Genomic DNA, 26,855 nt, shown 5'->3' with positions numbered 1-26,855 from the left:
CTGGCCGTCAATGACGTAGACATAACCATGAGTAAATGAGAGAAACGAAAAAGAAAAAAGAAAACAAGAGCAAACAAACAAAACGCCTGTTTCTATGCTCCCATATAACGAACGAAAAAAAAATAAGCCAATCAATAATCCCTTCTGTCAACCAGACTCCATCCAATCCGACCAACATCGACACACACGCACACAACAAAAGACCAGTCCCATGAAGTGTAATATAGATATGAGATGCTATGATAACGTAAATAAATAAATGGTAGTATAAATTATTTTCTTCAAGTTCAAAGGGTATATTATGAATTAAGAATGGCCCGCCTGATTATTGCCGGTATAGACGCTTTCAAAATCCAACTGGCTCAACATGCCGTTGACGCGGTCAATCTCCCGGCTCAGATCCTCGATGTTTAGAGCCAGGCTGCTGACTTCATCGAATCTCCGCCGGCGATTGGCGTCCGCGATCATCTCGGAGACGAAGAACTTTTGCTCTTCCAGGACCATTAATCGTTCCCGGAGAACTTTTTCTTCCGCCTCGAGCGCGGACACGGCACTGCTGTTGTCGCTGAATATACTGGCATTGCTGCCGTTCGCTGCGTGGCGGCCGTGTTTAATTGGCGCAAGTGCAGAGCCTTGAGGGCGACTGCCTGAGGAGGGGCTAGTAGCACCACTGACGATCGGACTGTCACTGCCATTGAGCGACGGGCGTCCGTCTGGAGTGGCGTGTTTTAACACCTTGGGTAAACTTTTCAGAGGGAGCATGTGCAGATGAAGGAAATTGCTGGCTTGCTGGTATATCGCTTTTTGCAGCTTTTGTTGAGTAGGCGACTCCGTCGGGAGGTCGCGGATGCGTCGAGCAGCAGTGTCGTATTGGGAAAACGAGTCAATGAGCCTTTTTCGCACTTTGGCTGCCTCATTCAGTTGAGATTGTGAAGGAGGCTTATTAGGATCCCTAACAATGGATTAGCAGGTGACAAGCCGCTGGGAGAGATCAAGAACATACTGCAACGCAGCAAGCAGTCTTTGAAACTTAGGAAGCAGCAGTCTTATGCCTCGTTCAAATTGTACTAAATTCTCATACGCTCGTACGTCTGGCGGCTTTCTCATTCGGTCCTCTTCAAAATCACGTCGACTGAATATCGTGGTTTTACATTCCTTGCAAAGTCTGACATCGATGTTGATTTTGGTCGGGACGGATTTCTCTGAAGAATTTTCTGTTTCTTTCTCCGGGTTATTCATAGAGTTCACGTTACTCTGCAGGGTCACCTACTGGAAACGGTCAAGCCAACTTCGCTGGAGCAGCCTGTCTCCGGGTCACCACAGACGACTCGCCCGCAAGTCCTGCAGTGATGTCTTCGAAATGTGTATCCTGTGAAGTCCTGCTGGCAGAATGGGCATCGAGACACGCTTGCATCATCTTGCCAACTGACGATTGATTGCTCAACAGCCCGGCGTTGATCGGTTTGCCATCCAAGTGGCCATCGCTTGTTTACACCAGATTGGATCTGATCGGCAGGCAGATTTGCTAGTGCTTGAGTTAATCGAGTCAACCGTTTTTCGAGACGTGAGACTTCCAGCAAAGCCTTGTCGACCGTGTGTTTCCGTAAGGATGCAAAGGTCTCAGTTTGATCCCTCACCAGACCTAGACTCTGAGATCAGCACCCAGTCCGATCACATCTAACGAGCTCCTAAAAAGAGATTACCGTTGTGGTCATTATACCCCTCTCTTGACTTGTAGCAAGTCTCGCAAACCCGACACCACAATCCTCTGACTGGCTCATGCTGTGCCGACCGGGACAGTTTCATCTGGTACATGGTGTGTTCTTCGCAGAATAGCTTGCCGCATTTTCTGCAGTTGACGGACCCGTTGGTCGCAGTGAGTCGTTTCCCACAGGTCGGCTCGTAACAAACGTCGTAAGGACTGCGTGCTTGCCAGTGTTCGCGTGTCACAACCTCATCGGGATCCAAGGGTCTCTGTTCTGCCGGGCCTCCTGGCTGCCGGGACACAGCAACTGACGACGGTTGGTAATTCTCATTGGATTCAAACACGTCCAGACCCTTGAGTTTCTGATTCAAAACCGCCAGCGGCTGAAAGCGTTTCGCCTTATCCATCTGTGCTTTGAACCAATCCTTGACCTCGTCTTGCCTGACATCCTCCAGGTTTTGATGTGCATCGTCGAGATGTCTATGCAAATGGTATTAACGTAAGGGAAAGCGAAAGCCTGACGAAAACTATAGAGGGTACCTATTCAGCTGGAGCAATGTGACCTCACTTTCAGTTAGCAAGAAATGTCTCTCCCCTAAGTAGAGAGTGCCTTACCATTTCCTCGCTGCAAATCGGACAGGCAAGATGCGCCCCGGAAGCCGCCGGCGCGGCAGATATGGACGTTTCGCCATTACTGAGAGAAATCCGAGAGGTAAGGTCCTGGGCTTCCGACGGGAACTGCGACGCAGAGGCTTGGGAGTTCAAGGATAGGCTGCTCGGAGACGGCGAGAGGCCCCGGGCCCTGGGTTGCGGAGACGCTGGAGAGATATTCTTCCCACTGCCCAGGACGCGGCCTCCACCCAGCGTCCTCCGGGCCATGTTTTAGTCGATCATGAGATGAGATCCGCGGGATTTGGAGGCGGAAAATAAAGGAAGAAGGAGGGAAAGCACATCCCTCGACGTCGTCTCTCCGCGTCAGTAGTATTAATGCTGGAGGATCGACTCGAGGCTGCCTGAGCTCCAGTTCTCCGCCTTTAGGCCACCGACACCTCAGGCACGCACGTGCGCCAGTGTCGCCTCACCACAAGACGAACTCAGAACAGTCGCCCTACAAGTTATTTTACCGTTTTAATTTCTGATTTAAATCAGGGATAAGTCTCACTATGGATTCTACGACAATACAGACAAGCTTCAATACCGAGACAAAATGTATTTATTGCTCTGATTAGGTATACGCTTCATCAACATCTCATCAGACCACGAAAGCCAGAATCAAGTATACCAAGTGGGAGTAGGGACCTCATCCAGAAGGAAGAATTTACCCAACTCCGTCTCCTTGTATGCCACAGGATCATGCAAGGTGTGAGTCCGGACATCCTTCCAGAAGCGATCAAATCCATACTTCTCCGAGGTCGAGCGTGACCCAGTGACCTCGAAGATGCCAGAGGTGACCTCCAGAGACGTATGGGTGGCGACAATTTTCACGCTGGCAACCCATTCCGCCGTCTCTCCTCTCTTTCGAGCTGTCAGATCCCGCTTGGCGCCATGATCTCTGAAGACAGCGGCAATCTCTGCTCCTGCCCGGTCAGCAAGGGCTTCTGCAGCCCGGAGGGACGCGAAGAATTTGCCATAGCGCGCGAGGATATAGTGCTCCTCCGTGGGAGAGTTCTTAGGGTCATGTGAGAACGGCCAGGCCCGAGTCTGCGTTCTGGTGTACTCAGCAGCAGTCCGTAGGGCGCCGATGGCAATACCGATATAGAAGTTGGAAAAGACCAGTTGGATGGTTGGCAACAGCAAGGACGCAAACGGGTTTTGCAGAATTTCCGGGATGGGAGCCTTAGTCTCTACGGACCATCCCAGCGCATCTTCCCACGGAATGGGAATGTTCTCCAGTTTCACGGATCCCGATTCGGTGAGACGCAGACCGATATTGTTCCAATTGTGGAGGAAAACAATCCCGGGCTGGTTGGTAGGCACCAACGCAAAGATATGGTTTCCAGTGTCCTCATACACACCCTCCAAAACGGTGAGGTCGGACACAACACCGCCCGTGTTAAAGTTCTTGAAGCCATTCAAAACTAGCCCATCTCCCGAGGGTGCCCGGGTAATGACGGAGTCGTTGTCGCGTGGATTGACAGCGCCTGGGGTCGAAGGACGTCAGCATACGTCAGGTACCATGATATCAAGGAACCGATTCATACCTCCCACGAAGTAATTGTTTTCAATGATCAGTTTCTCGATGCGCTCCTTCTGCTCGTCTGTACCGACAATGTGTGCTGTCCTTGACCAGAGCAGGTGATATCCTAGCAACATGCCAATCGATCTGCAGATGGATGCATATGCGTCCTGTTAGACAGATCTTCTCTGGATAATTCAATGATGAAAGCAGGCTTTCTACCCACCCATCGCCCGCAGCTACCTCCCGAATGACCTTGTATGCAGTCTCCCAGCTCTCACCACCGCCTCCGTATTTCACGTCGCCCAGAATCTTGAGCAACCCAGAGCTCTTTAGAAGAGCGATTTCTGCCCTGGGAGACTTCTGCTCCTTGCTCCGAGCGGCTGCGTCCACGGCAAGAATCTTGCTCACTTTCTTGGCTCGTTCCAGCCATGCCGCTGTCGACGTTGGCTGCCCTTCCGCTGCAAAGGCTTCATGATATTTTTGGTACACTTGCGGATCAGAGGACGGAGGCGGCGGGTTTGGCACGGCCTTACTTTGCAATGCTGCAATGGTGGGGTTAGACTGCGCCATCTTTGCTCGATTGTGACAGACGGTATAGTGTAGATTGATACAAGGCCAGGGTGTTTGCCGTCTTGCGCAGAGGGCTCATCACTATTTATGTCTTTCCAATCGCCGCGCATCGATTCCACGTGCAAGGCGGTATAAAATGGTGTCATTCGATGCCTGACATGATGTGCGCGTCTCTTTACAGTTCGATTGGTGATCACCAAAGTTAACATCAATGGCCCTGGTAGTGAAGGGTAGTAAATAACCCCATTGTATGCTACGATTGGGTTTGTTTTTCTCAAAAAAAGGTTGTTCTTTCGAATTTCTTTGAAGATGCGAGGAGTTGCTCTCGAATGAAGCTTTGGAGTGGCTGGTAGAAAGTGTGGTTCATGCATTGTGTGCTTCGAGCCAGAATGACGTCTTCAGGAACCTATAGTCTATAATGACGATCCGTCAGTAATAGGGAAAGTTGCGTATGTTCTCAGTGGATCTTTGACTATTCTGTTTTCCATATTCGAGGTCGGATAGGTAATTATCTCGTACTTATAAGAAGGGTCCTCTTAACAATCCACCAGCGCTTCATGTAATGTACTCTACCTGCAACTACCTACAGAACATCAAATATCTCAAGTTTAATTTCTTTAAGTTCGTGTCTCCTGTCACCAGTTTCTCCAGAAACATCCATTGAGTTCGTTGTATGGTAGAAACTTATCAATAACGTTAGCTCCACAGCTCTGCGATTGTATGAATTTAGTGGGAAATTGCGAGATCTGTTGCCCCGCAAGCTGCTCGTACAGATGCATGTAAGGTACGGAGTACCTCCATGATAGTCTGTCGGACGAGGGGGATCGACACTGGAGTGTTTGTCTAATTAGACCCTGCTTTAGAGTTAACAGGGAAATCACTCTTTGAGTCTAAATAGTGAGAACTTGGTATTCGTAGGAAATAACACCGAGTGTTGATAAGGGGAAACAGTGATGTCATTACCCGGATTGAAGATAAAGCTTAAAGGTCTTGGCGTGATTGTGTACTCCGTACATTTATTGCCTTCGCAGAATTTTCGTTTTAGCGCCACAAAACAGTCTATTTAGGTTGAATTTATTTAGCCTAGCCAGGGTTATAAAACTCCCTAGCTATCTATAGTGTTAAAAATGCATGGGCCACCAGACTAAAGCAGCATGTCGAATTAGCCAAAATTTTACGAAAATTCTGCGAAGGCAGTGTAGGTAGATTATGTAATAAACACTATAGACAATGATGAGGATTGTGTACTCCGTACATTCAAGCACGTGGAATAGAAGGCGCTCACCTTGACTTTGGTTCAATATAGATATTACCATTTCATTCTTTACTGATGGGAAGGCCATCAAGTAGTCTGGCGGTACATCCCTTGATCTCTAGCTAGACTGCTATATATCCAACTCGATTCTATAGCAATTGTAATGGGCTTCCAAAGGTTCTTAGCTCAGTTATTGTTATGGATCAACAAGAAGGAACGCTGACCAACACAGCAATGCAGGATGAAACAGAAACCCCGCCAGGCAATGATAAGGCAGATACATGTCACGTGATAAATCACATGCATATACCAAATAGAATACCATAAATGGTATACAAAATGGTATATGGTATACCATGAAAGGGACCACAGGAGGTATACGGAATGGTATATGGAGGATAGGTTATATAAGGATGCTCACTCTCACTTGTATCTAGTCTTTCTCTCGATCGCGTTCAATTACAATTTCATACTTCGTTGATTACTCGGAGGGTCAGTAAGACTACGAACTACTATTAGTATACTTTGTATAGCTTTAGTACGTGCCTCTGACTTAGTCGTTCTTGTTACTCTTTTGACCTAAGGGGAGAGGCCCTCGTTACTTGTGTTTGTCTTTAGGACAGTCAGTCCACCATGAGTCTATATTGCAGTCAGCATATAGCACACCGACCCTTGTTGCCAGTCAGGCATCTTAATCCTTCGAAACGACCAATCCAGGAACCAACGACGACTCTGTCAGACCCGCGCGTAACAGTTATCGGTTTGATAGAGCTTTTTCAATACGGTGCATCTTTCAATTTCATCCGAACCAATTTCTTACCAACTTATTCGTTTTAAAGATTCTCTTTTAAATTCAGAGAGAATTGTTCATTCCTTAGCCGTTGAAGGCAGACAGCCTAGCGTTGAAATCCTCTTTCATTGTTTCCGTTCTTATCTGGCTGGGCAGATCCGCGACCCCGCTTGTGACAAACAAAGAAAGCCAACGTCAAAACCCCTTCCACTCCTTTTTCTTGTCTTATTCTTCTCACCTCTGACCTTCTTTCTTGCTCGTGAATTTGGCAAACTCTGAGCCGATATGATCTCGGATTTCCTGACCAGCAGCTACTTGCAATACAAGGCAGATACCAATGCTGTGGCATCATGGCTTGCAACTACTGCCAAAAAGTGTGGTTACGCCCCCGATCTTCTGACAGGAAATTCAGGGAAGCAGCAGCAGCAGCAGCAACCGTCCGGAAGACTCAAAGGCAGAGCAAGAAAGGAGGCTCGTGAGGCCGCCAAACGGTCTCAGGGGGGCTCCACCACATCGATTAAGCCGCCAGGCCAGCTCCCGACATATACCATTGCCATCAAGGACTTCATCAGTCTGGCGGAGTATATCGCCAGTTACAGGCGGCCCCCGGTCCGCGTTCCTGCCAGTTTCGTGACTGCACTCAACCGGGCGATAGAAGTCCGGCGAGAACATGGCATCCAGCTTTCTTCTCATCTTCCGGAAATCTCCAAGAAACAGGCAGCAGATGAACGCCACAACTACTTTATTGAAGTCCTTGAGTGCGTGCGAGAGGTCCTGCGACCTCGAATGCCTAGCGAACTGTTAGCAGACTCTTTGAGTGAACCTTCAGGAGACCAGCCGGCAAGTGTGATGGATAGATTATCCAACAAGTTCGATCGTCTTGAACTTTATGAACCCTCCGAACAGTTCCTTCAGGCTCCGGATGTCACCCCTGCAACAGATACGGCGACTCCGCCTGATGCAAACTACGAAGCCGAACGGCTGCAGGATGTTGAAGAGGCGTTCCTCTCATTTCAGCTTCTGCTCCATGATTTAAACAAATTCCGGAATGTGATCTCTCAGACCTGGGCAGGATACCGGCAGGGATTATTCGATTTGGTCTCGGCATCTCTCATGACTAACACCGCTATCGACATTGCTCGGCGCATGGAGGAAGATCTTCAGCCAACTTTGGAAAAACATGGCGGTGCAGAGAGAATGCTCCAAGTCTTCTTTCTGGCTCTGTGCATGGAACATGGAGAGGACCAGGGCTACCGGGAACAACCTGGTGACGACATGAATTTCCGGATGTATAATGCTGCAGAAGCGATTTTTTGCAACACATACCAGCTCTTGAGCGCTTTCAGCCGTCTCGTGGATGACTGGCATATTCCGGAATACAAGCCTGGGTTTTATGGGAAGTATGATCCATTCAGCGATAGGTCAAAGAAAACCGCAAGGGAAAAGTACCAAGAGGATAAAATTGTTTTGCTTGAAATTCTGCCAGAGTTCAGTGTGCTCTGCAAAGGAACAGATAGAGTTCCCGCAGAAGACGAGCTCACTCGTGGCCTGCGGATGATGTTCAAGACCCATAAAATTCCACTCTGGCTTGTGTTCGCCGCACAGGTCTTCCTGGATATTCACCATGTGTTACGAGAAGACATTGACCGAGGGTTCTCCGATCTATGCACTTCAGCAAGTCTTATCAGCGCCTCCATCGAGGAGACTTTGAAGTTCCACGCCAAACTCAGAGTCGAAACGTGGCCACCATCTAATGATCGGGTTCTTAGGGATATCCTGGACCGGATCAATGGCTTGGTGAACACAGACCCGATACAAAAGGCGAAACGGAGGCTTGGACGCTCGGCCGGGGAGCCATTCAAACTGATGAAGCAACATCCGGTCTTCTGTGGTCTTTGGGCGTATAGTCTCAAGGCGCTGTTTCAAGAGGTCGGGGTTGTATTCGCAGGCGCGTGGGGTTCGATCATGTATACCGCGCATCTTTATAATGCCGTGCGTCAGGAAAAGCTGCTCCATCGACCATGGAAGGATATGGAGCTAGTCAGTGGCTTGCAAGAAGCGAACATCTTTGTTGGAAGCCGGCCCAAGACGCCTGAGGACTATTTGAAGAGATTCGCTCTGAGTATGGGATATTCTGCGTCATCATTTGCCAGAAACAAGCGCGGTGGACCACTGGAGGCGTCAAAGACCGGGCCAAAGGGCATGGTGGAGCTAGCGCCTGTTGCGCAGATGTTCAAGGCTCGATACTGTCACGGCTCCGGGCAAACCGAGCTTACCAGGCAAGATCTAGAGAAGATCCTCGCCAAATCAAACTGGGAGACGGAAAAATGGGAACTAGAGCCCAAGAATGGCGCCCCGAAACCAGGTGATGATTTTGTGGTTCTGTCTCGAAACGAAGCGGCCGCAAGGAAACGGTGGCAGGACCATCGTCAGCTCAGTGCTACACAACTTCTGGAGAGCCTTCGCAACGCCCTTCAGGGGGAAACCTTGGAATTCAATTTCGACTATCTCATGATGCATCGTTTCTGTTGGAGGCTCCTCCGTCAGCTGCGGGAGGACTGCGACCAAGGTCTGCGAAACATATACGGACCCGGATACCTGGAGAGGGAAAACCAACTTCCCTTCACCGTGGGCTACATCTTCATGGCGGCGACCAACACCCAGAGACTCGGGAATCAGCTGTTTAAGAACGTGAAGAAGAATTCCACTGTTGTCACAAGTGCGTTGCTGGAGCAAGCTGCTAAAACTATTGACACTATGATTCAAAGTGGCGCGGGGTCTTTTGTTTGTGACAAAGTTTTGAGAGACCAATACAACCTTTGGTTTGAGTTGGAAGAGGAGGATAATAATAATTACGGAAAAGAAGAGGCAGTGTCCTTCTAAGCTGTTTGGTTCCTTAAACTCCTCGTCCATGTTGGCTGCCAGGATGCAGAGAGCACTGGACGAACGGAATGCACCGCATATAGCAGGCATGAGGAAGGCAGGTTTGCGAAGCGACGAAATCAAGTCTCGAACATACATATTTATTTATTTACTTATTTATTTGTTTGTTTATGAATGAATGAATGAATGAATACGAAAACGATGAAGACAACCTATTTTGACTTATGAACTAGATCCTAACTGACAGACAAGAACTAAAAAAAAAAAAGACGATGGTCAGAGAAAGATCAGACTCATGATTCCATCTCATATATCATTCGTTGGATAATAACAACATGCTTCTTTTTATGGGGTGAGAATAAATCGCTTTATGCCTAGAAACTCCTGCAACTGACAGGTACGTATTCCTTATTCAGGCTGGCATCGATGTTGTTAATATTTAGCAACAGTAACTACTATATTTCTATAGAAAAAGTCCAAGAGCCCGTTTTTGGAAATTAAAAAAAAAGGTTTACATCTCGTTCCTCTTCCAGACAACAACGGCTCTGGCCATATGTATGTATGTATGTACATCAACACGGGCATCATCGCCTGGTGTATATATACCGGAGCTTCCTTGCGACGGGGGTCAATGCGGCCAGTACGACTTTTTCCCTTTTTGTTGTTGGCTTCCTTGCCCAGTGGTGGCTTCGCAGGTATGTAATGTACATACCATCCGCAGCTTTTTCCAGGTACAACTACATCGTCTCCGCTGCCCTGGATGGGGGCATCCAGGTGATGGTCTTTATTATGACTCTTGCTGTGTTTGGAGGCAGCAGCAAGGTGCACCCGTTTCCGTATGTTGCAATCCCCTTGCCTTTTTTTGCCCCGTGAAGCCGTACCAATCTCTAAGGTTGTGCCTTTCATATCTCATATTTTGCTAACGTTTTTTTTTTCAGGACCTGGACCGGCAGACACATCCGTCCACAACCTCGACTGTTGCATGGTGAATCCAGCGACCAGTGTGGATCATAGCATTAACAAAAAATCATCTTTCTTTTCATTCATATGTACATACATTACAGTACAGTACAGTACAGCCCCAGAACCAGTATCAGCAAGATCATCAGGTCCGGTTACCTGTTGAAAACGAAAACCTGGTTGCATGCTTGCTTGCTTGTTCATTTTCATCAATTGAACAATCACATTAGAATTACTGTACAGTTAAGACAGTATTATTCAGCGCTAGGCTAAGAGAACAAAGAGTCTTGATATCAGCAGTTTTAGTCCTGTCAAGATCCAGTAAACGCCATTCTCCTCTCTGAACTAATTCCAGGACTATGACCAGCTCCTCGAAGTCATTCTTCATCGTTCTTGTCTGCCTTGGTCTTGCCTCGCCCCCTCTCTCTCAGCGAGTCATTAATGAGTGTATTATTCACATCGCCTAAGAAGTCATCTTTCCCTATCGTGAGCGGCTTCAGCCAGCTACCATAATAAAATGACTCGAGCACGTCTCCTCCACGGGCACTGCTCCGACTCCGACTTCGGGTTGGGCTCTCGGATGTGCTGGGTGGCATGCTCTTGAGCCGAGATTTGTATACTTCATCTCCGTTGGCGTCGGTGTCGTCCTCGTCGTATCCGCCGTCAATGAGCTTCTCGGATTCAAAGTCTGGGAAGATCTCGGGGCCAAAGGTGTTGATCACTTCGACTACCTGAGCGGCTACCGCCCGGCGCTGAGCGCGGAGCTTGACCAAAGCGGACGAGGAGCTGGGATTCAAAGCCACCAGCAGCGGACGCAGTGACTTCAGCACGTCGACCCCGATTTCGCCAATACGAAGACCGGCGAAACTCACTGAGATCATAAGCCCAAAGAAGAAGATTGAGAAGATCCACAGAGGGACTGTATCTGGCACATAGGACCGTGCGTTCACCCACCAAGGTACTACGGAACAATAGTAACCGTCATGGCGACAGTAATACAACCAGAGAGTTACAATCACCGTGTACCAGGTGTACAGCGCCGGCGCCAGTCCCATCGCCACAAGGATTTTCCACGTTCCAACCACATCACGGCCCTCCAACTTGACGACGGAGGCGGCAAGAGCTTCACGTTGCTTCTTGTGTGAGATAACCCGCGCTGTAACGAAGACTGGCCAAAAAAGAGCCAGCGAAGGCAAGGTCCCCACACTCAACGTGATCAGTTCTCCGACACGATAAAGCAAAGTGAGAAAGACCAGCCACCACGGCCTGCGTTTAACGTCGCCCCATTCGACCTGATGATCTTTGATTCCTAGGGCCTTCAGCTGACGGTTGTAGGCAGATACGGCCTTGGACAGCTGGATGACCTGGGGCTTGTGCTTGAACTGAGTATAACCCCTGAGGAGGCGTCGGTTTAACTCAATGACAACAGGCAGTGGAAGCTTCATCCGCAGAGGCTTATACAGTCTTCGAGTAGCTTGGATGAGCATCAGCGTCTCGCGATCGGGGGCCTGCTGAGTGACGGAAGCCAGTGCCTCCTGAATGGTTTCGAGTAATGATCCAACAGCATTGCGCTTGGAATTTCCTCCAGCTTTGAATGCTTCGATCTGGTCAGGATGGACCTGGACCGGGGGTCCGAATTCGACGACGGCACGAGAGCGAAACTTGTGCGGATGGAAGTAGTTCAGCCCACACGGGATGATGGAAAGCCCACAGTCTGGAGAACGTGCTAGCGTACCCAGCGCGATGATTGCAGCGCCTGCTTTCAAAGGCAGTAAACTCGGGCGATCATGGCTCCCGCCTTCTGGAAAAATGCCGATGCAGCCACCAGCCTCGAGCCCACGATAGACAGCATCGAACATCCTGCTTTGATCGATGTGTGGGGCCACTTTGAAGGTCGTTCCTGTGCGTAGGCCTTCGTAAAGCGGGTGATCCGGTTTGAATTTCTTGAACAGCTTCCTCAGCCGCAGTTCCTCTGGTCCCAGAATTTCGGCAATCGCTTGCTGTTCGGGGCTTTCATTCTCCACCTTAGGTAGAATGATCGTTCCTCCCACCATAAACATCGGATTCGTGAAGTCAGTGCCCTTTCCACGGACCAGAGTGGGATCATTCTCAGGGTCAGGCAAGTAGATCGTCCCTTCCGCAGGCTTGACATGGTCCATTGCTCGGACGACGGGCAGGGCGCCCATGCAAGCCGCCATGGGACCGATGTAGGGCTCCCTCATTGATTTTTCCGCAATCAGAAAAGAGATACGGCGGTTGGCATGACACTTAAGGATGCGTATCAGCAGAATGGAATCCACAAATTGGTTCGCATGTGGTGCGGCAACGATAATCACCGGCCCACGCTTGGGAATCCGCCAGGCGCCGGGAGCGTAGATCTCGCGGAAGAAGATGTCGAGGCATAATGAGAAGATCCACACCCCCAGGTCGTAGATCCAAGGCACCAGCAACTGTTCACTCGACCGTGGCTGGCGCTTGGCCATGGCTAGCAGAATAGAGCGTGCTTTGAATTGCCAACAGGGGTGCAATCAGGGGGTAAAAACGCTGATGTGCTGTTTTCAATTGAACACAGACAATGCTTGGACTAAGCACCTAGCGTTTTACGTGATCATGGAGAGGCGGATACAACCCAGGTGCTGACGCCGCTGTCATCAAACCGGAGGGCCGAGGTTGTGTTCGAGGTGGCTGAACAGTAAACGGAGTGAAACGACTAATACAGCACACATGGGGTTCGTTCCTGGCGCGTTGAGATGGACGACTGTAATGTCCTATGGAGGTTCCGGTTGGCTGGCTGCCTGTTGACCGTTACACAGTTGGGTTGCTGGGAAATGGCCCGTGCGTGGATATTGGACGATTGCTGCGACCTGCCGCCGTCTGAATTGGCATCTTGTGTTGTAGATTGGATCGAAGAGCTGCGTTCAAAATAAACGTTGGAATGCTTCTCGTGGGGGTGGGTAAGAACCATGTGAAGTGCCTGACGTAATTCACTGACGGACGGTGGGTCCGGATCCATATGCTAGGTAAGCAGATTATCAGATAACGGCAGATTCACAAACTAGGCATTTTCTACAGAAATCTTGAGCAACCTTTGCAAGTTTTAATATTCATATATGGAAGAGATTAATCGCCATTCCCCGTGGTCATCATCGAGCTCCTTCAGAGGCGACTACGTGCCAACCATTGGAAAACTGTGTATGGTATAGTATAATATGTCACAAATCCCAGTCTCAGACCTTCCTCGCCTTCTCCTTCTCAGCCGCTGCCTCCGCTTGCTCCTTCTTCTTCCGTTCTATCTCTCGAGCCAACTGATCGGGGCGGCGCACAGCAATATCCTTGGGCCGGAAATCACTGAACAGCTGCTTCAGCACGTTTTCGATAATCCAGCAGCCGACATAATCCAGGATCATCAAGACCGTCAGCGTGACCTTGAACTCATTGCTGAACGGCACCAGGCGTAGTTTCTCGTTAAGCTCAGGGATAAATTCGGTAGCGCAGGAGAAGGCAACCGCCGAAGCGCCAACCAGACCCCAGTACATGGCCTTGTTCTCTCGAATCGATTCCCGGAACGGGCGACCCTGGTAGTTGATCGAGAAGGTCGAAATTTGTTGAATGAGCTGCAGAAGGTAGACGGCACTGTTCAGCAAAGATGGCTCGAATTCGCCCTCGAGATCAACTTCTCCGGTTCGTCTGCACTTCAGTTAGTAAGAGCCCCAAGCCAGAACGCAAATGGTGGAGAAGACACATACGGCTCGATCTTGGCCACGTAGTTGGACAGGTAGACCAGAGTAGCGATGTGGATGGCGAATTGCCCAAGGACGGAGCCAATAATGTACATGTTGAAGATGTTCGGCTGCGGCCGCTCCTTCGATAGGCCTTCGACGGACTAAGACGGGAGATCAGTACAGATCCTTCAGAAGAGTCCCTCTGCATAAGCACCTACCTTAGCACGAGAAATGGAAAGGAAGCAGACACTCATGAGCATGCCGCTGATGGTGACCTGGCCGTCGCCAAACTTGATTCCGTCCAGGTAGATCACACTGAGACTGTATGCGCTGATCAAGCAGTTCAAAGCAAGAATTTTGTACATCTGAATGGTAGCGACAAGGGTGCAACGACCCTGGCGAAGGATGTTAGGGATAGCAACCACGTTGGCCAGCTTGCTCGTGAAGGGGGCAGCGACAGACGCGTCGCCCAGCTTGATAGTTGGGGGCTCGCCATCATCAAGCTCCTGTTCCAACATCGAGGTAGTCAACTTGTCGGCGAGTCCAGCAGCCGCAACGGCAGCTTGTTGTTGGCGCTTCTGCTGAGGATTGAGGTTCTGAGAAGACTGTTGCACCGCTTGCGCCCCAGGTGAAGTGATTGTCGGAACCCCATTCTCCCCATTCTTCGACTGTGCTGCGATAGCACCCTTTTTCTTTGCTTCACGCTCCATCGCTTTCTCATAGTGCGGATTGTTAGGTCCAGGAGGGTACAGATGAGCAATATGAACGGGCACTGGCGGCGGAGGCTGGTTGAATCGCTGCATCATGGCAACCTGCTTCTCGTAGATCTCCTTCATCTTCGTGTTACGGTAATGTTCCGAAATCTTGGCCAGGTCTTCGGGAGTTCCATTCAGCAGCGCGACGCCAACATGAGCCTGCTTCAAGGCACCGACGTCGTTAGTGCCATCACCGCACATAAGCGTTGTGTAGCCCGCATCCTTCAGTCCAAGGAGAATGTCCTCCTTCTGCTTCGGGGACACCCGAGCGTACACCCAGGTGTAACGCAGGAGATCCTTGAAAGCCTTTTGATCCTTGAACTTAGCCAGAGCATATCCTGTGACACAGATGTCCTTGGTCTGCAGGATGTTCCGATCGAGTGGTTGAGAAGGGTCGACTTCCTGGTTGAATTTATCGTCAATGCTTCGCCAGACGAGTCTCTTCCCAGACGTATCGTCTTCAGGAGCATCAAGAATCAGAACCTCACGATCGACAATCTCGACCTGACGAGCGACATGGACCGCCGTCAACGGGTTGTCTCCAGTAATCATGACGACACGATGGCTGCTCTCATTAAGCATTCGAACTGCTTTAACAGCATCCTCTTTCAGAGGACACTGGAGAACGAGAAAGCCCGCAAAAGTCAAGTCTGATTCAATCTCCTCCCGAGAGTAGTTGTTGATGCGGCCTTGCCCCAGATCAGCATCAGTAGAGAGGTACCTGTACGCGAGAGCAAGCACCCGAGCTCCATTACGGGTGAAATACTTGAAGGTTTCCTCGTAATGTGGAGGTGTATTCGTGAGCATGGTCCTGATAGTCTCTGGAGCACCCTTGACACCGACGAACGTAGCTTTGTGTTTCTTCGAGGTCGCCTTATCCGTGATAACAACATGCGCGATGGAGCTCTGGCGTTTGAGGGCAGAAGAAAATTGGAACCTTCTCTTGATTTGGACCAATTCCGGCCAGTGAGCAGATCCATGGGCGGGAGCAGCCTTGCTAACCAAGGTATCGTTCTTGCCAAGTACCCAGCCCAGCGATGTCAACGTAGCCTTCTCCATCGGATCACCAACGATGTCGCCTTCATCCAATTTCACCAGCGCATGCGCAGTTGCAAGAACCAGAGTTGTTTCACTGCCGACTTCGGTGACCTTGGTCAAGTCAGTGTGTGCGCCATCGGGCTCGACCTTTGCATCTTTCTGGCCAAGCGTTAGGCCTGCAATGCCATCAACAACAAGATCTTCACCTGTCAAAGTGCCTGTCTTGTCGAAACAGGCAACATCAACACGGCCAGCGAATGGGATGCGGAATGGCTCGGTGCAGAAAATCGCGAGTTTGCTGAGGGCGGCAAGACTGGTATTCACAGCCAAACTGAGCTCCATTGGAAGCTCGGGAGGAACGACGCTGGTGATGATCAAAACACAGTCGAGCAGAAGCTTCGATCTCTTCCGATCCTTCGCCACTCCTTCCTGCCAGACGTACCAGGCAGCTGCAATGGCGAAAACGAGGAGGAAGAGGATGAAGAGTAGGGCTTCCACATTGTTGGCCGAGACGCGCTCCGTAGAGTAGATCATAGTACGGACCAGACTACCCTGACTGGTTTCAAATCCAGTCTTCACAACAACACCCAAGGCACCATTGTCCGGAGGATTTGGAACACCAGGTGCAATGTGTGACAACTTCTCAACGCCCCCTTCGCCGGAATTGGGATGCGTGATCTGCAAGACCTTGGTACCTCCATGTACGAATGCATTCTTATCGAGTCCGTCAGGCTCGATGAGGTCGTCTCCAGGTCGAAGCTGGATCGAATCCTTCAGCAGCGGGGTACTCTCTCCGGAAAGCATGGCCTCATTGACGATTGCGCTGCCTTCAATGAGAAGAATATCGCAGGCGACTCCGCTATCTTCCTTTGTCCGGTTGACTGATAAAAGGTCTCCTGGAAGCAACTTGTCGCTGGTGATCTCCTGCCATTTGCCCTCACGGTACACCCAGACATCATACGGCTTGATGTTCATGCCACGGAACTCATTCAAAGTCCTCTGGCGCTGCCATACCACGGTGCTCTCGAACGCAACCAGCATGAACAAGGTGAAGAGCGAGTAGTACCAGTATTCGTCCAGCATCCAGAGTCCGACGCAGAAAACCTGAAAAACGAAGAATGGAGCGACAGCATGTTCCTTGAACAGCTCAATGAACGTGGGAACTGGAATATCAAACTTATTGTCGCCATAGTGGTGCTGAAGCCGCTCAATCTCAGCCTTCGACGTCAACCCGCGGCTCTGCTGGAAGGTCTTGATGGCAGGCTTCGGTTCTGCATCCAGGACATAGGACAGGGGCGCGAAACACTGTCGCTCAGGGTAGAAGAGAAAACGGCGCTTCTGAAACAGAAAAGATATAGTCTTCTTTCCATGTTTGTTATCGTGGATCAAGCGGCAGATTTCTGCGGAGCCCGCATTGGCGACTGGAATGACCTTGATCAACTGTGCCGAGTCAACGGATTTCGTCCCCGTCGTGGTAAAGAGAGCATCGAGGTTGACACTCCATTTCGTCATCAACCATAGTAGCGACTGCATGGTAATGATGGATCCTGCATATACAAAAGTCCATTCCTGCCCCTGTATGTAGGTATTGTATAGCTCCGGGGACAAATAGACAGAGAAGAAGACCGGCCACGCTATGATGAATGGCCACACATAAGCGTGCAGCTGGACGGGGAGCGGGTTATGAAGAGACGCATGTTGAATCTGGGGATCATCTACGAGTTTCGACCTGCTCCCAGTCAGCAAATGTCTCGTAGGTTTCTATTGTCATGTGCTCCAACGTACATGTTGCCACTCGAAGCCCGCGCAACGCAGGCAAGGCGGGTAAGGAACGAAAAAAGCCTCAATCAGTCATAAGACAAAGAGATAGAGGAGGAAAAAGAATGACCACTAGATAAAGGCAGAGAAAGTGCCTTTGAATAGTTTGGGTTCGAGTGAGGATCGTGGATTCCAGAGAAAGAAGCCACCTCGACGATAGAAGAAATTCAGCTATCGCTCCAGCTTGGCGGCTCCCTTACCAAATAAGTTCCGAAGTTAACGCCATAACTTGTATCCGCGTTGTTGATTGGCGAACCAGCCACTCCTGTTGCACCAACCACAAATCGCCTTGGCAGGCCGACTACTTATCATTCTCCGTGATACGAAGAAAACGCTTGGATTTACTATAGCAGCATTTTGAACGTAGGACCTGCAGATTATATTACAGAACGCGGAGGGGGCTAATTCAGTACCAGCTGGAAGCCAGATCACTAAGCTACTGGCCCTTAGCTGATTATCTTACCATCATCGACTGGCAGCGGGCGACCCTTTAATCTCTTATAATTGCATTGTGGTTGTATGCACTAGGTATATACCATTTCGCCGGATGGAACCAAATTGACTTCTACTCCAACCAGGCAAGATAGATAAACTTCACTATGCAATCTTATATTTGATTATCATAATCATGAGTAGAAAAGAACGTGTTAACCCAATCCAGGTGTAATTCAGAGTATTCATCATGATAATAAAATGAAGCTCTCATAATTGCCGGCCACCTGTCCGACATCAAAGAGGCTGATAGAAAGCAAGAAATTTTCGAAGTGACGATAGCAGGTCCAGATAGATCAAAACCGGCATGTCTAAATAATGTTCGAGGAATGTGCAAATGCAAGTGAATTCCATCGTAAGGGTATGGGTTTCTGTGCAAAATAGTTCTCATAGAGCGCAGACAAATGCACCTCTCTTGTGGACTCAGCTTCCATGAAGGAGAAAAGTCTAGCCAGGTCAAAGATCAGCATGAGTCCCTACTTGACGGCCCCTACCACTTCGCCTCTTTCCGCTCCTGGAATTCCTTCAAGATGGCGACCTGCTTCTCCAACGCTGACACCCACTGTTCTAGGGCTGCTTCCGACTTTGCAGAATCGTCACCCAACTTCGCATAGAAATCCTTGCGGTACGGGGTAGCAGACATGGCAGCACTGAAGATTGGCTTAACAACGAATGAGTGGTACGGCTTCAGAGTCGACCCATAGGCGTCGCGGAAAGAGTCGGCAAGTTCCTTGCCAGGGTTTGCCAGGTTGTTACGGAGTGCTTGGGCGGTGAAGTCAAGACCGCTGGAATTTCAACCATAGTTAGTCGGGTTTCTGCGAGTGCAGGAAACTGATATGACCTACCGGACAAGCCAGAGTAGCCCCTCAGCGGCAGTGTGCTTCTTCGTCTTCAGCTCATTGATGACGAGAGCTTGCAACGTCTTAGACTCATCAGGGGCGGCTAGTTGTCGGTCCCTAATTTTCTATTTGTTTGATGGCGTTAGACGTATGTATTACTTGAAGTTCTTGGAGGGGCGAATTACCTTGATGTTTCCCAACAAGTCGTTCTTGACGGGCGTGAAAGCCACAGAGCCAAGGACATCTATAAAGCAACTGAGTTAGCCGATACTGGGCTTGATTCCTTGGGCAATTAACACATACCGAACAGGGTCGTCAGAGACTCAGAGGCCTCAAGAAATTCAGTGGTAGCGATCCCATTGTCGTTGGCAGTGTCGATGGGGACGTCAACGAACGACTTCTTTAGAGTGTCGATCCAGGTACCACCCTGGGGAATCTCAGCCGTGGTAGCCATTTTGGAATTGTTCTTGAGGTCTTAGCAGAAAAAAGAAAAGATGAACGCGAGGAATTGAAACTGTGGTTTTCAGAAAAACCAGGCAGAGAGGGGGACAAGCAACGTGGTGAGTTGTTCCTCCGGAGGACAGCTCAGTAGTAGTGACACGCAAGCCAATAATAGCGGGGGCAGCATCGGCGGGGGGCAACAATAACAATGGAACAAACCCCTCAAAGCGAGCAAACACGGCAAACGGAGCTGCACCGCCACAGCCGATAACTCACGACGTCATATCAACCTATCGCAACCGCGGAGATTGCTGCTTCCGTATAGCTGTCTACCCGACTGTTCTCCCCACCACCTAAATCGTATCATTAGAACAGGAGTTTTCTCTGTTACTTCTATTGTCTTAGCTTGCCACTGGTTATATTTGTAATTGATGTTTTTGGATCCAGATTTGTCTGTATCATCCAGCATAGCTCATTTATGCCATGGCCAATGCGCAGGAGTCGGATCAGCCTGAGATCAATGCCGCCACCCAAGATAACCTTGAGAACTACCATGCGCTCGAGCCCGAGTCCTATACGACTCAACGATTGGTAGGTCTTCGATGCACCGCGTGTAATTATTTTGTATTCAAACCTGATTATTCTCTAGCGCCATGCTTCAGCACATCATGTCCATTTGACAACGAGACGATTCTTTATAGGCCCTATCCCTGAAGGATGGATACACAATCACCGAAGGTCCTGGTACAGGACGAGGCTTAGTTTTAAGAACTATACCTCGCGCACTATTACATTCTCAGCAGACCCTGCTGCATATGCTCGAGGTCAACGACGCGGTACTCCACACCAGAGCATCCATGAAGAGGAAACCGGAACTGACTCCGCTCCAATTGAAGACGGTGATGACGGAGAAAGCAGAGCGCCCGGGACTACAGAAGCAAATGAAACAGATTCAACGAATAGTGAAAATCAGATGACGCCGGCAGCCGGGGAAAGGACTAATTCTCCCGATAAAGATGATGCAGAAGCTAGGTCCACTGGAGACACTCAAATTTCTAGCTCCTTTGCCACTGCTAGGGAAACTCTGCAGGACGGAGTTGCATCAGGAGCATTGTCATCGAAACATTATACCACAAGGAGTTACTCTCGGCGCCGCAAGGACGAGTCACCAGCCGCTCGCTCATTTCAACAATCAGAAGCTACTCAGCCATTAACTCCAGTAGAATCTTCTGCCGAAGCAGGATCGACAACCTCTCTTCTCGCTCATCAGAAGCGAGGTCAGAGGGAGAACACGAATTCCTCGACTTCAACAAGGACACTGCGCAGAGAGGATCCAGAACCTCACGACACGTTAGAGGAGAGTGCCAATGCTCATTCCAGTGCTGTCGACGGAGTGTTGACCCACTTGTCCAACAGACTGGCTCGTTTTAACCTGAATGATACTGTCCATGACAAACAACGACGTCTTCTCTCGCGAATCCAGAGAACCCAGGACAGTATTTCCGCGAATCGGCCTCGCTGGAGTAAGAATCAAGAAGGAGAGATGGTGAGAGCAGAAAAGATGTTGGTGCGAGTGGAAGAAACAATGAAGAAGCTCCCACCCGACTACAGTGAGAACGAGAGTCTGAAAATGGAGACAAAAGTGATTGCAAAATGGCGAGAATATCTGGTGGTATGTCGAAAAAGCTCCGAAGAAGACACACCGTATACGTTAAAGATGTACAAGACTCGTGTCATCCAAGACGTGGAGGATTCCCGAGTCCGGAAATCCGCATGTTACGAAGTACCTTTAAACCAAAATCACACCAAGGTGAATCTCTACTCTTCGCTCGACAAGACTGTCGTAATTTGGCATCCCTTCAAACGAGTCACGAGGATCTATATTGTCCGGCCACGGTCAGCATCACATGCAGTTGAGTGGTATACCTTCATTCGCCAGATACTCGGGTGGCATCGTCCGTCTTCTCTCCTTATCAATGTTCCAGATCTCGGCATATCTCTAATCTTCAAAAAACCGTTCGAACAGTCCGATCTTGGCGCTGCTAGGCCTAAAGGAGGAAGACAAGAGGGCGGTGCTCGAGAACAACTTGCAGCTGCAGCTATCATCAGTAGCTGCATGAAGATGCTCAAAGATCGAGAGGAATGGGCGGAAGTGCTGAGGGAATGGTCAAAAACTGCCAAGATTGGTCTAGCATGGAAACGATATGACCGATTGGAATGGGTCCACGGAGTCAACGAGCGACAGATGTATGGGACGATTGCAATGCAGACCTCTCACGATCTCGAACTCCGACCGAAACACCATTACTCAACCTCTGTCAAATACTCCGAGGATGACAACAACAAAGAAGAGGAGCCAGCGCCTGTTGAAGGCTTTTTGGTGCGCCTCACTTCTCAAAGTGGAGTGCAGCAACGCATGGGGAAAGCCTTTTTCAAGCGACAATACTTCTTCACCCAGGACCGGTACTTGTGCTTCTGTAAACCTGCAAAAGCGGCGCCTCCTCATCCTCCACAGGCAAATGTAACAGGCTCCAGTATTCCTTCTTATCGTGAGATTATCGAGGACATGCCACTGCAATATGACGTCAATCCCTTTCCAGTAGAGAATGGCCAGATTACTTGGCTCCGCAGCGGCAATAAAGAATTCATCCGGAGACACGACGAAGAAGCTTATGCACAGGCACAGAGAGTTCTTCACAACCTCTCGCACACCGAAGGCTTTATCGATCTGTGCCAGATACGCGAGGTGCGAGTGCCTAGTGAGAACCGACCCCGAAATTCAACCCTTCGCGGTGATCGGAATACCGTCTCTCACCTACCGGTACGAGACCATCATTCTGATAGCAGAGCTACGAATCATGTGAACTACGCTCGTACTTTCGAATTGGTACTGGAGACTGGGCTTGTGGTTCGGTTGCAGTCTTACAACACGGCTACGAGAGATGAATGGGTGAAGCGTCTAGAGGCGTTAATCAGGTACTGGAAAGCACGCGTGACGGCCGATGTGGCCGAGCTCAAAGCTGTTCGTCAGCGCAATCTCGAATTGCTGGACATTGACGAAGAGACGGAGTCGATTCTGGGACAGTTTGCATGTAAATGGGAGGTCAAGCGGGCAGAGGCATCGCCGCATTTATATAATATGTGCTCTATCTCGGGCTGTCGGGCGATCAAGGTGTGATTTCCTGATTATCTCCACAGAGAGTATTATAAAAACTAATCATAATACAGATGTCCGGGCAGCTCTATCGCAAACCCCGTCGCCATTCGACTTTCAAGCGATGCCATGTCATGCTCACAGCCGGAGGTCAACTCCTGATCTTCCAAGACACTCTCCGCAGGTGGACAGGCGTCGAGATCCCCCACATCCACAAGGAACTCGTCGCGACTATGGACCTGCGGGATTGTTATATCTACTCCGGCCTCCTGACGGAATCCGACCTCCTTTACGCGAACCAGACATTCGACAGCAATCGCCCTGGGCATCATGCGCTGCCGCGGATCTATCTCTCCCAGGATGGCTGGACCAGCCGGGACGAGGACACGGCCATTTGCTTCGTCATCTGGCACCCTCTCCGCAAAAGCCTGTTCCGGGCGCCGGAAGCCACAGGCGGTCGAACGGGCAGGATGCTGCGACAGGTGTCGACCCTCGGCGTGCCGGGGAGGAGCGTCGTCTTCAAGGCGCGCAGTCGAGTGGAGAAAGACCGGTGGGTGCTGAGCATCGAGTCTGAAATCGACCGGTTACAGGAGGAACGGGGGGAGGATGTTCGGGTTGTTTCTTCTTGATGATTTCTTTTCTTCGAAGTCCGGTCATACGCGGCTTTCGGTCATTTTCTGTCTTTTTCTGGGAGGAGGTTAGTCCTCTTGATAATAATCATAGCAAGGCGCTGGGAGGGTATAAAAGGGGGAAAAAAAGGAAAAAGGCCATGCAACTTCAGAATTGGATTCATCTTCATCTGCATCTTTTGAGAAGGTCATGTCATGGCTTCTATAATTATACATGCATGCAATGCAGCCTGTCTAGGATGAATGGATAAATAGAGATAATAACGATAATCATAATAATAATGCAGAAACAAAAAAAGGCAAACAAAAACATGGCCAATCTCATCTCCCGCGAGAAACGAGGATCATTCCTCTTGCTTTCGTGAAATCGAGTTGATACCTAGGTAGGCAGGTAGCAGCCATATGGGCCTCGCATACACATAACATACTCTTACTCAAAGTCGGCTTACTCCAATACCGGCCGTTCCAACTTAACAGCCTCTTTCACGACCCTCTCCCTGACCGAACGTCGGTAGTCCGGCCCGCCTTCCTCGTCATCTCTGTCCCATTCCCACCACTTCAGCAGCCTCATCCGTGGCCACAGGACGGCAATGACCCGCCCCGTGATCAGGCTGATGCTGACGGGCCCGTAGGTGTTGCTGTCGAGCGACTTGCGCGGGTCGTCCACGTCGCCTTCTAGCCAGACGTGGTTGAAGGGCACGATCTGCGAGGGCTTGGGGCAGGGTTCCCGCGTGATGACCCTGTCGCCGGGGAGGGCGATGACGCGCTTGATAGCGATGTGGGAGGGGTTTGCGGGGGAGCTGGTATCAAACAACTCATCAGCTATGATGATCATCACCACCACGGTAGTTCTTTTTCTAGGGTCAATTTTACCGAAACGTAACCACCATGCCCCTCTCAAGCCGTCTCCGGCGCTGCCACGGCCACCCCCATCCCCACGGCCACATGTTCACGAGAACCATATCGCTGCGCGTCTGCATCTCGGCGTAGTCCTCGTTCAGGTAGGGCGTCATGGACGGGCCCCGCACCCACATCACCTGGAGGACATGTTCGGAGAAGAAGATGCCGATGGGCACGACGGGGGCGAGGATGCGCAGGACGCGAAAGGTGCGGCGCACGGGCGCCGGGAGGGCCGAGTAGCGGGCTCGGAAGCGGTTCAAGAAAGACGATGACGATGCTGACGAGGAGGTAGTAGTACTCGTAGGAGGAGGTGTAGTCTTAGTGGTGTTGGCGGAGGAGGAAGAGGAAGAGAAGGGCGTCGGCGCGGTAGCATGAGAAGAGGAAGGAAAAGGAGAATGAGTCTGCGATCGGATCTTCGCAAGCTCAGGCGCGAGAACTCTTGGTTTGGCGGGCGTTCGTGAAGGAAAAGATCCTGGTCGATCCGGAGGAGGAGGTTTTGAATCGGAATTCGAAGCCATCACGGTGAGAAATGTTGTAGACTGGACTGGACTGAAAAGCGGGGGAACACTGAGGAAATCCCTATACGTGTAATTTTCTAGACTTGTACGGAATCAATTGAAAGAATTGAAATCCAGTCCGCAGTCTATGGTCGCATAGATGTTGAGACGAGGTCGTATGTTATCGGCCTGCGCATATCGGAACTTTTGCGGAAATGGTTTGCTTACAAGCTTGTTTGCAGAGTTTGCACGTTGATAACGACACGGTAATTAACACCTGACAGGTCCAGGCAAACAAAATGAAAGAATTGCGAACTAGAGAATGATTTTATGAGTATATTTTGAAGAAGATAATATTTGTTATGCCTGATTTAAATATAACGCCTAATACAGGAAAGAACGTCAATAGAACCGTAGCATTGAGCAATCTTCAACTACGCTCCAAAGGAAATCCACGAAAATACGCCGAGAGAGCTGACTACTGCAAACGCCCCTGAGGATTCGAACTCCAGTATTTGAACCGAAAAAGCCGAGAATGAACCAAGGAGTGAAAAGCGAGAGACAATCTGGATTGTAGCGTACGCGAGAACTTCGAACTTCTCAATCATAGCTTTTCAGCAGTTTCGGAAGAGGATAGCTCCTGAAAGTCGACACTACTCGACTGCATACTCTGGACGTCCGTCACCGAAGCAGCTTTGTCGACCTCGACGGGCTCGTCGTCCAAGTCTCCGCCGTTGGCGCTCGACACTTCCTCCCAATCGTCTTCGCTTTTCAAATTGTATTTGCTGTCACTCTGATTGACATTCTCATCTGTTTTCATTTTTCTTCATTGAGCGATGTACATGTATCTTGCTTCGAGAGTCATCTTTGCTAATCAGAAATATTCACTCACCCTCGTTTTTCTCCGTGGCAAGTTCAGAATTAGCAGCTTTAAGATCTTCTTCTGTGGGAGGGAAGTACTTGCTATATGTTTGTTAGTAATCGAATGCCCCAGAAGAAGAGAACGAAGAGGGAGAACCTACGGAAGAATTTCCGTGTAAGCATTCATGTCTTTGGGCATGAAGCTGCAAAAGACAACACGTTCCAGCTTGCTGACGTTGTCGCCCTCGGTGAGAAACCTGCGGACTTCATCGATAGCAGCATGCGCTGCCTCGTCGCTCGGATATCCATAGACTCCGGTACTTATCGCGGAGAAAGCGATCGATTTCATTCCATGTTCCACGGCGAGCTGAAGACTGCGGCGATAGCAGCTACGCAGCAAGACCTCCTGTCGGTTACCACCCTCCTTCTTCTCCAGGTAATAAATAGGGCCAACGGCATGCACTACTCTCTTGCACGGCAGATCATAGGCGCGCGTGATCTTGGCGTCGCCTGTTTCGCATCCGCCGAGGGTTCGGCACTCGTCGAGGAGCCTGGGACCCGCGGCGCGATGAATGGCGCCGTCCACACCGCCGCCGCCGAGAAGCGACGAGTTCGCTGCGTTGACAATGCAGTCGACTTCCAAGCGTGTAATATCGTAGCGTGTGTGTGACACAATGTTGTTCAATGCTTGCGATGGCGTGGTGACGATGGGAGACTGCGCGGGGACAAGCGTCTTCAACCTGTACAGGCGTGACACGGTTGGAATGTCCGACAGAGGGCGTAAGGCAGCCATGGTGGTAGATGTATCGTGAGAGAGTTGATGACGACCGCTGTGTGGGGAGAAGTGAGCACTGCCGTGTAATCGATCTTCAATGTCCACAGCTAGTGCAAGTGCTTAGCAAGAGATCACTTAAAATGAATCGAGATTGAGATCATGTACATACAGGTATTTATACCTCCATTCCGAGCGGTGAAATGATTGGAAATGCGTCGCTGAGAAGGTGATCGCTTGAAGAAATGCTGCATATCAGCCTCGATGACTCGGAGGCAACGAGAGCTTCGAGTGGGGAACCGCTATCGAGGGATTTCCCCGCAGCACGTGATGTCATTTCCACTGAATGTCTCTTATCTTAGCGCCGTGATTGATCAATTGCAACTAATTATGGAGTACATGACTGCATATTACACAGATAAATTTTCCCTTTTTTCAGTTGAGTAGAATGCCTTAGGGAATAAAGTTATCATGCTGATCTTGTCTAGAATTCAAAAGGCTGCCTTTTTAGCAGGGCATGAAGCTGCTACAGAAAGGAAACAATCAGTCACTGGCTTTGATTGGGTAGAAATATTTTTTTTCTTTTACTTCGTAT

At 49.9% G+C, this 26,855-nt stretch overlaps 9 protein-coding genes across 9 annotated transcripts; 2 read left to right on the top strand and 7 right to left on the bottom strand.

Annotated features, from left to right (window-relative positions):
* Positions 1-306: 306 nt before the first annotated feature.
* Positions 307-2,584, bottom strand: VTN77DRAFT_8709 (uncharacterized protein; the record flags this gene model as incomplete). The annotated part of the gene is made up of 6 exons (XM_069425236.1): positions 307-952; positions 1,004-1,220; positions 1,271-1,642; positions 1,704-2,185; positions 2,246-2,268; positions 2,321-2,584. 6 exons carry the CDS (start codon positions 2,582-2,584, stop codon positions 307-309), a joined length of 2,004 nt encoding a protein of 667 aa, XP_069274378.1.
* A 1,342-nt stretch (positions 2,585-3,926) lies between these two features.
* Positions 3,927-4,454, bottom strand: VTN77DRAFT_8708 (uncharacterized protein; the record flags this gene model as incomplete). The annotated part of the gene is made up of 1 exon (XM_069425235.1): positions 3,927-4,454. One exon carries the CDS (start codon positions 4,452-4,454, stop codon positions 3,927-3,929), a length of 528 nt encoding a protein of 175 aa, XP_069274377.1.
* Positions 4,455-6,784: 2,330 nt separating this feature from the next.
* VTN77DRAFT_8707 (uncharacterized protein) lies at positions 6,785-9,382 on the top strand (the record flags this gene model as incomplete). Its single annotated transcript, XM_069425234.1, has 1 exon — positions 6,785-9,382. One exon carries the CDS (start codon positions 6,785-6,787, stop codon positions 9,380-9,382), a length of 2,598 nt encoding a protein of 865 aa, XP_069274376.1.
* Positions 9,383-10,719: 1,337 nt separating this feature from the next.
* On the bottom strand, positions 10,720-12,825 carry VTN77DRAFT_8706 (uncharacterized protein; the record flags this gene model as incomplete). The annotated part of the gene is made up of 1 exon (XM_069425233.1): positions 10,720-12,825. One exon carries the CDS (start codon positions 12,823-12,825, stop codon positions 10,720-10,722), a length of 2,106 nt encoding a protein of 701 aa, XP_069274375.1.
* A 744-nt stretch (positions 12,826-13,569) lies between these two features.
* On the bottom strand, positions 13,570-17,390 carry VTN77DRAFT_8705 (uncharacterized protein; the record flags this gene model as incomplete). Its single annotated transcript, XM_069425232.1, has 3 exons — positions 13,570-14,029; positions 14,089-14,225; positions 14,283-17,390. The coding sequence occupies 3 exons, from the start codon at positions 17,388-17,390 to the stop codon at positions 13,570-13,572; spliced, it is 3,705 nt and encodes a 1,234-aa protein (XP_069274374.1).
* Positions 17,391-18,657: 1,267 nt separating this feature from the next.
* Positions 18,658-19,460, bottom strand: VTN77DRAFT_8704 (uncharacterized protein; the record flags this gene model as incomplete). The annotated part of the gene is made up of 4 exons (XM_069425231.1): positions 18,658-18,952; positions 19,013-19,131; positions 19,192-19,250; positions 19,310-19,460. The coding sequence occupies 4 exons, from the start codon at positions 19,458-19,460 to the stop codon at positions 18,658-18,660; spliced, it is 624 nt and encodes a 207-aa protein (XP_069274373.1).
* Positions 19,461-19,930: 470 nt separating this feature from the next.
* Positions 19,931-23,230, top strand: VTN77DRAFT_8703 (uncharacterized protein; the record flags this gene model as incomplete). The annotated part of the gene is made up of 3 exons (XM_069425230.1): positions 19,931-20,038; positions 20,097-22,619; positions 22,676-23,230. The coding sequence occupies 3 exons, from the start codon at positions 19,931-19,933 to the stop codon at positions 23,228-23,230; spliced, it is 3,186 nt and encodes a 1,061-aa protein (XP_069274372.1).
* A 445-nt stretch (positions 23,231-23,675) lies between these two features.
* VTN77DRAFT_8702 (uncharacterized protein) lies at positions 23,676-24,648 on the bottom strand (the record flags this gene model as incomplete). The annotated part of the gene is made up of 2 exons (XM_069425229.1): positions 23,676-24,030; positions 24,104-24,648. 2 exons carry the CDS (start codon positions 24,646-24,648, stop codon positions 23,676-23,678), a joined length of 900 nt encoding a protein of 299 aa, XP_069274371.1.
* A 583-nt stretch (positions 24,649-25,231) lies between these two features.
* Positions 25,232-26,514, bottom strand: VTN77DRAFT_8701 (uncharacterized protein; the record flags this gene model as incomplete). The annotated part of the gene is made up of 4 exons (XM_069425228.1): positions 25,232-25,437; positions 25,520-25,590; positions 25,650-26,370; positions 26,433-26,514. 4 exons carry the CDS (start codon positions 26,512-26,514, stop codon positions 25,232-25,234), a joined length of 1,080 nt encoding a protein of 359 aa, XP_069274370.1.
* Positions 26,515-26,855: the final 341 nt, after the last annotated feature.

This window comes from Rasamsonia byssochlamydoides (genome assembly GCF_041956645.1).
Source record: "Rasamsonia byssochlamydoides strain NRRL 3658 unplaced genomic scaffold VTN77scaffold_77, whole genome shotgun sequence".
Lineage (NCBI taxonomy): Eukaryota > Fungi > Ascomycota > Eurotiomycetes > Eurotiales > Trichocomaceae > Rasamsonia > Rasamsonia byssochlamydoides.
Note: the sequence above shows the minus strand (reverse complement) of the source record. Positions and strands in the feature narration are given on the sequence as shown.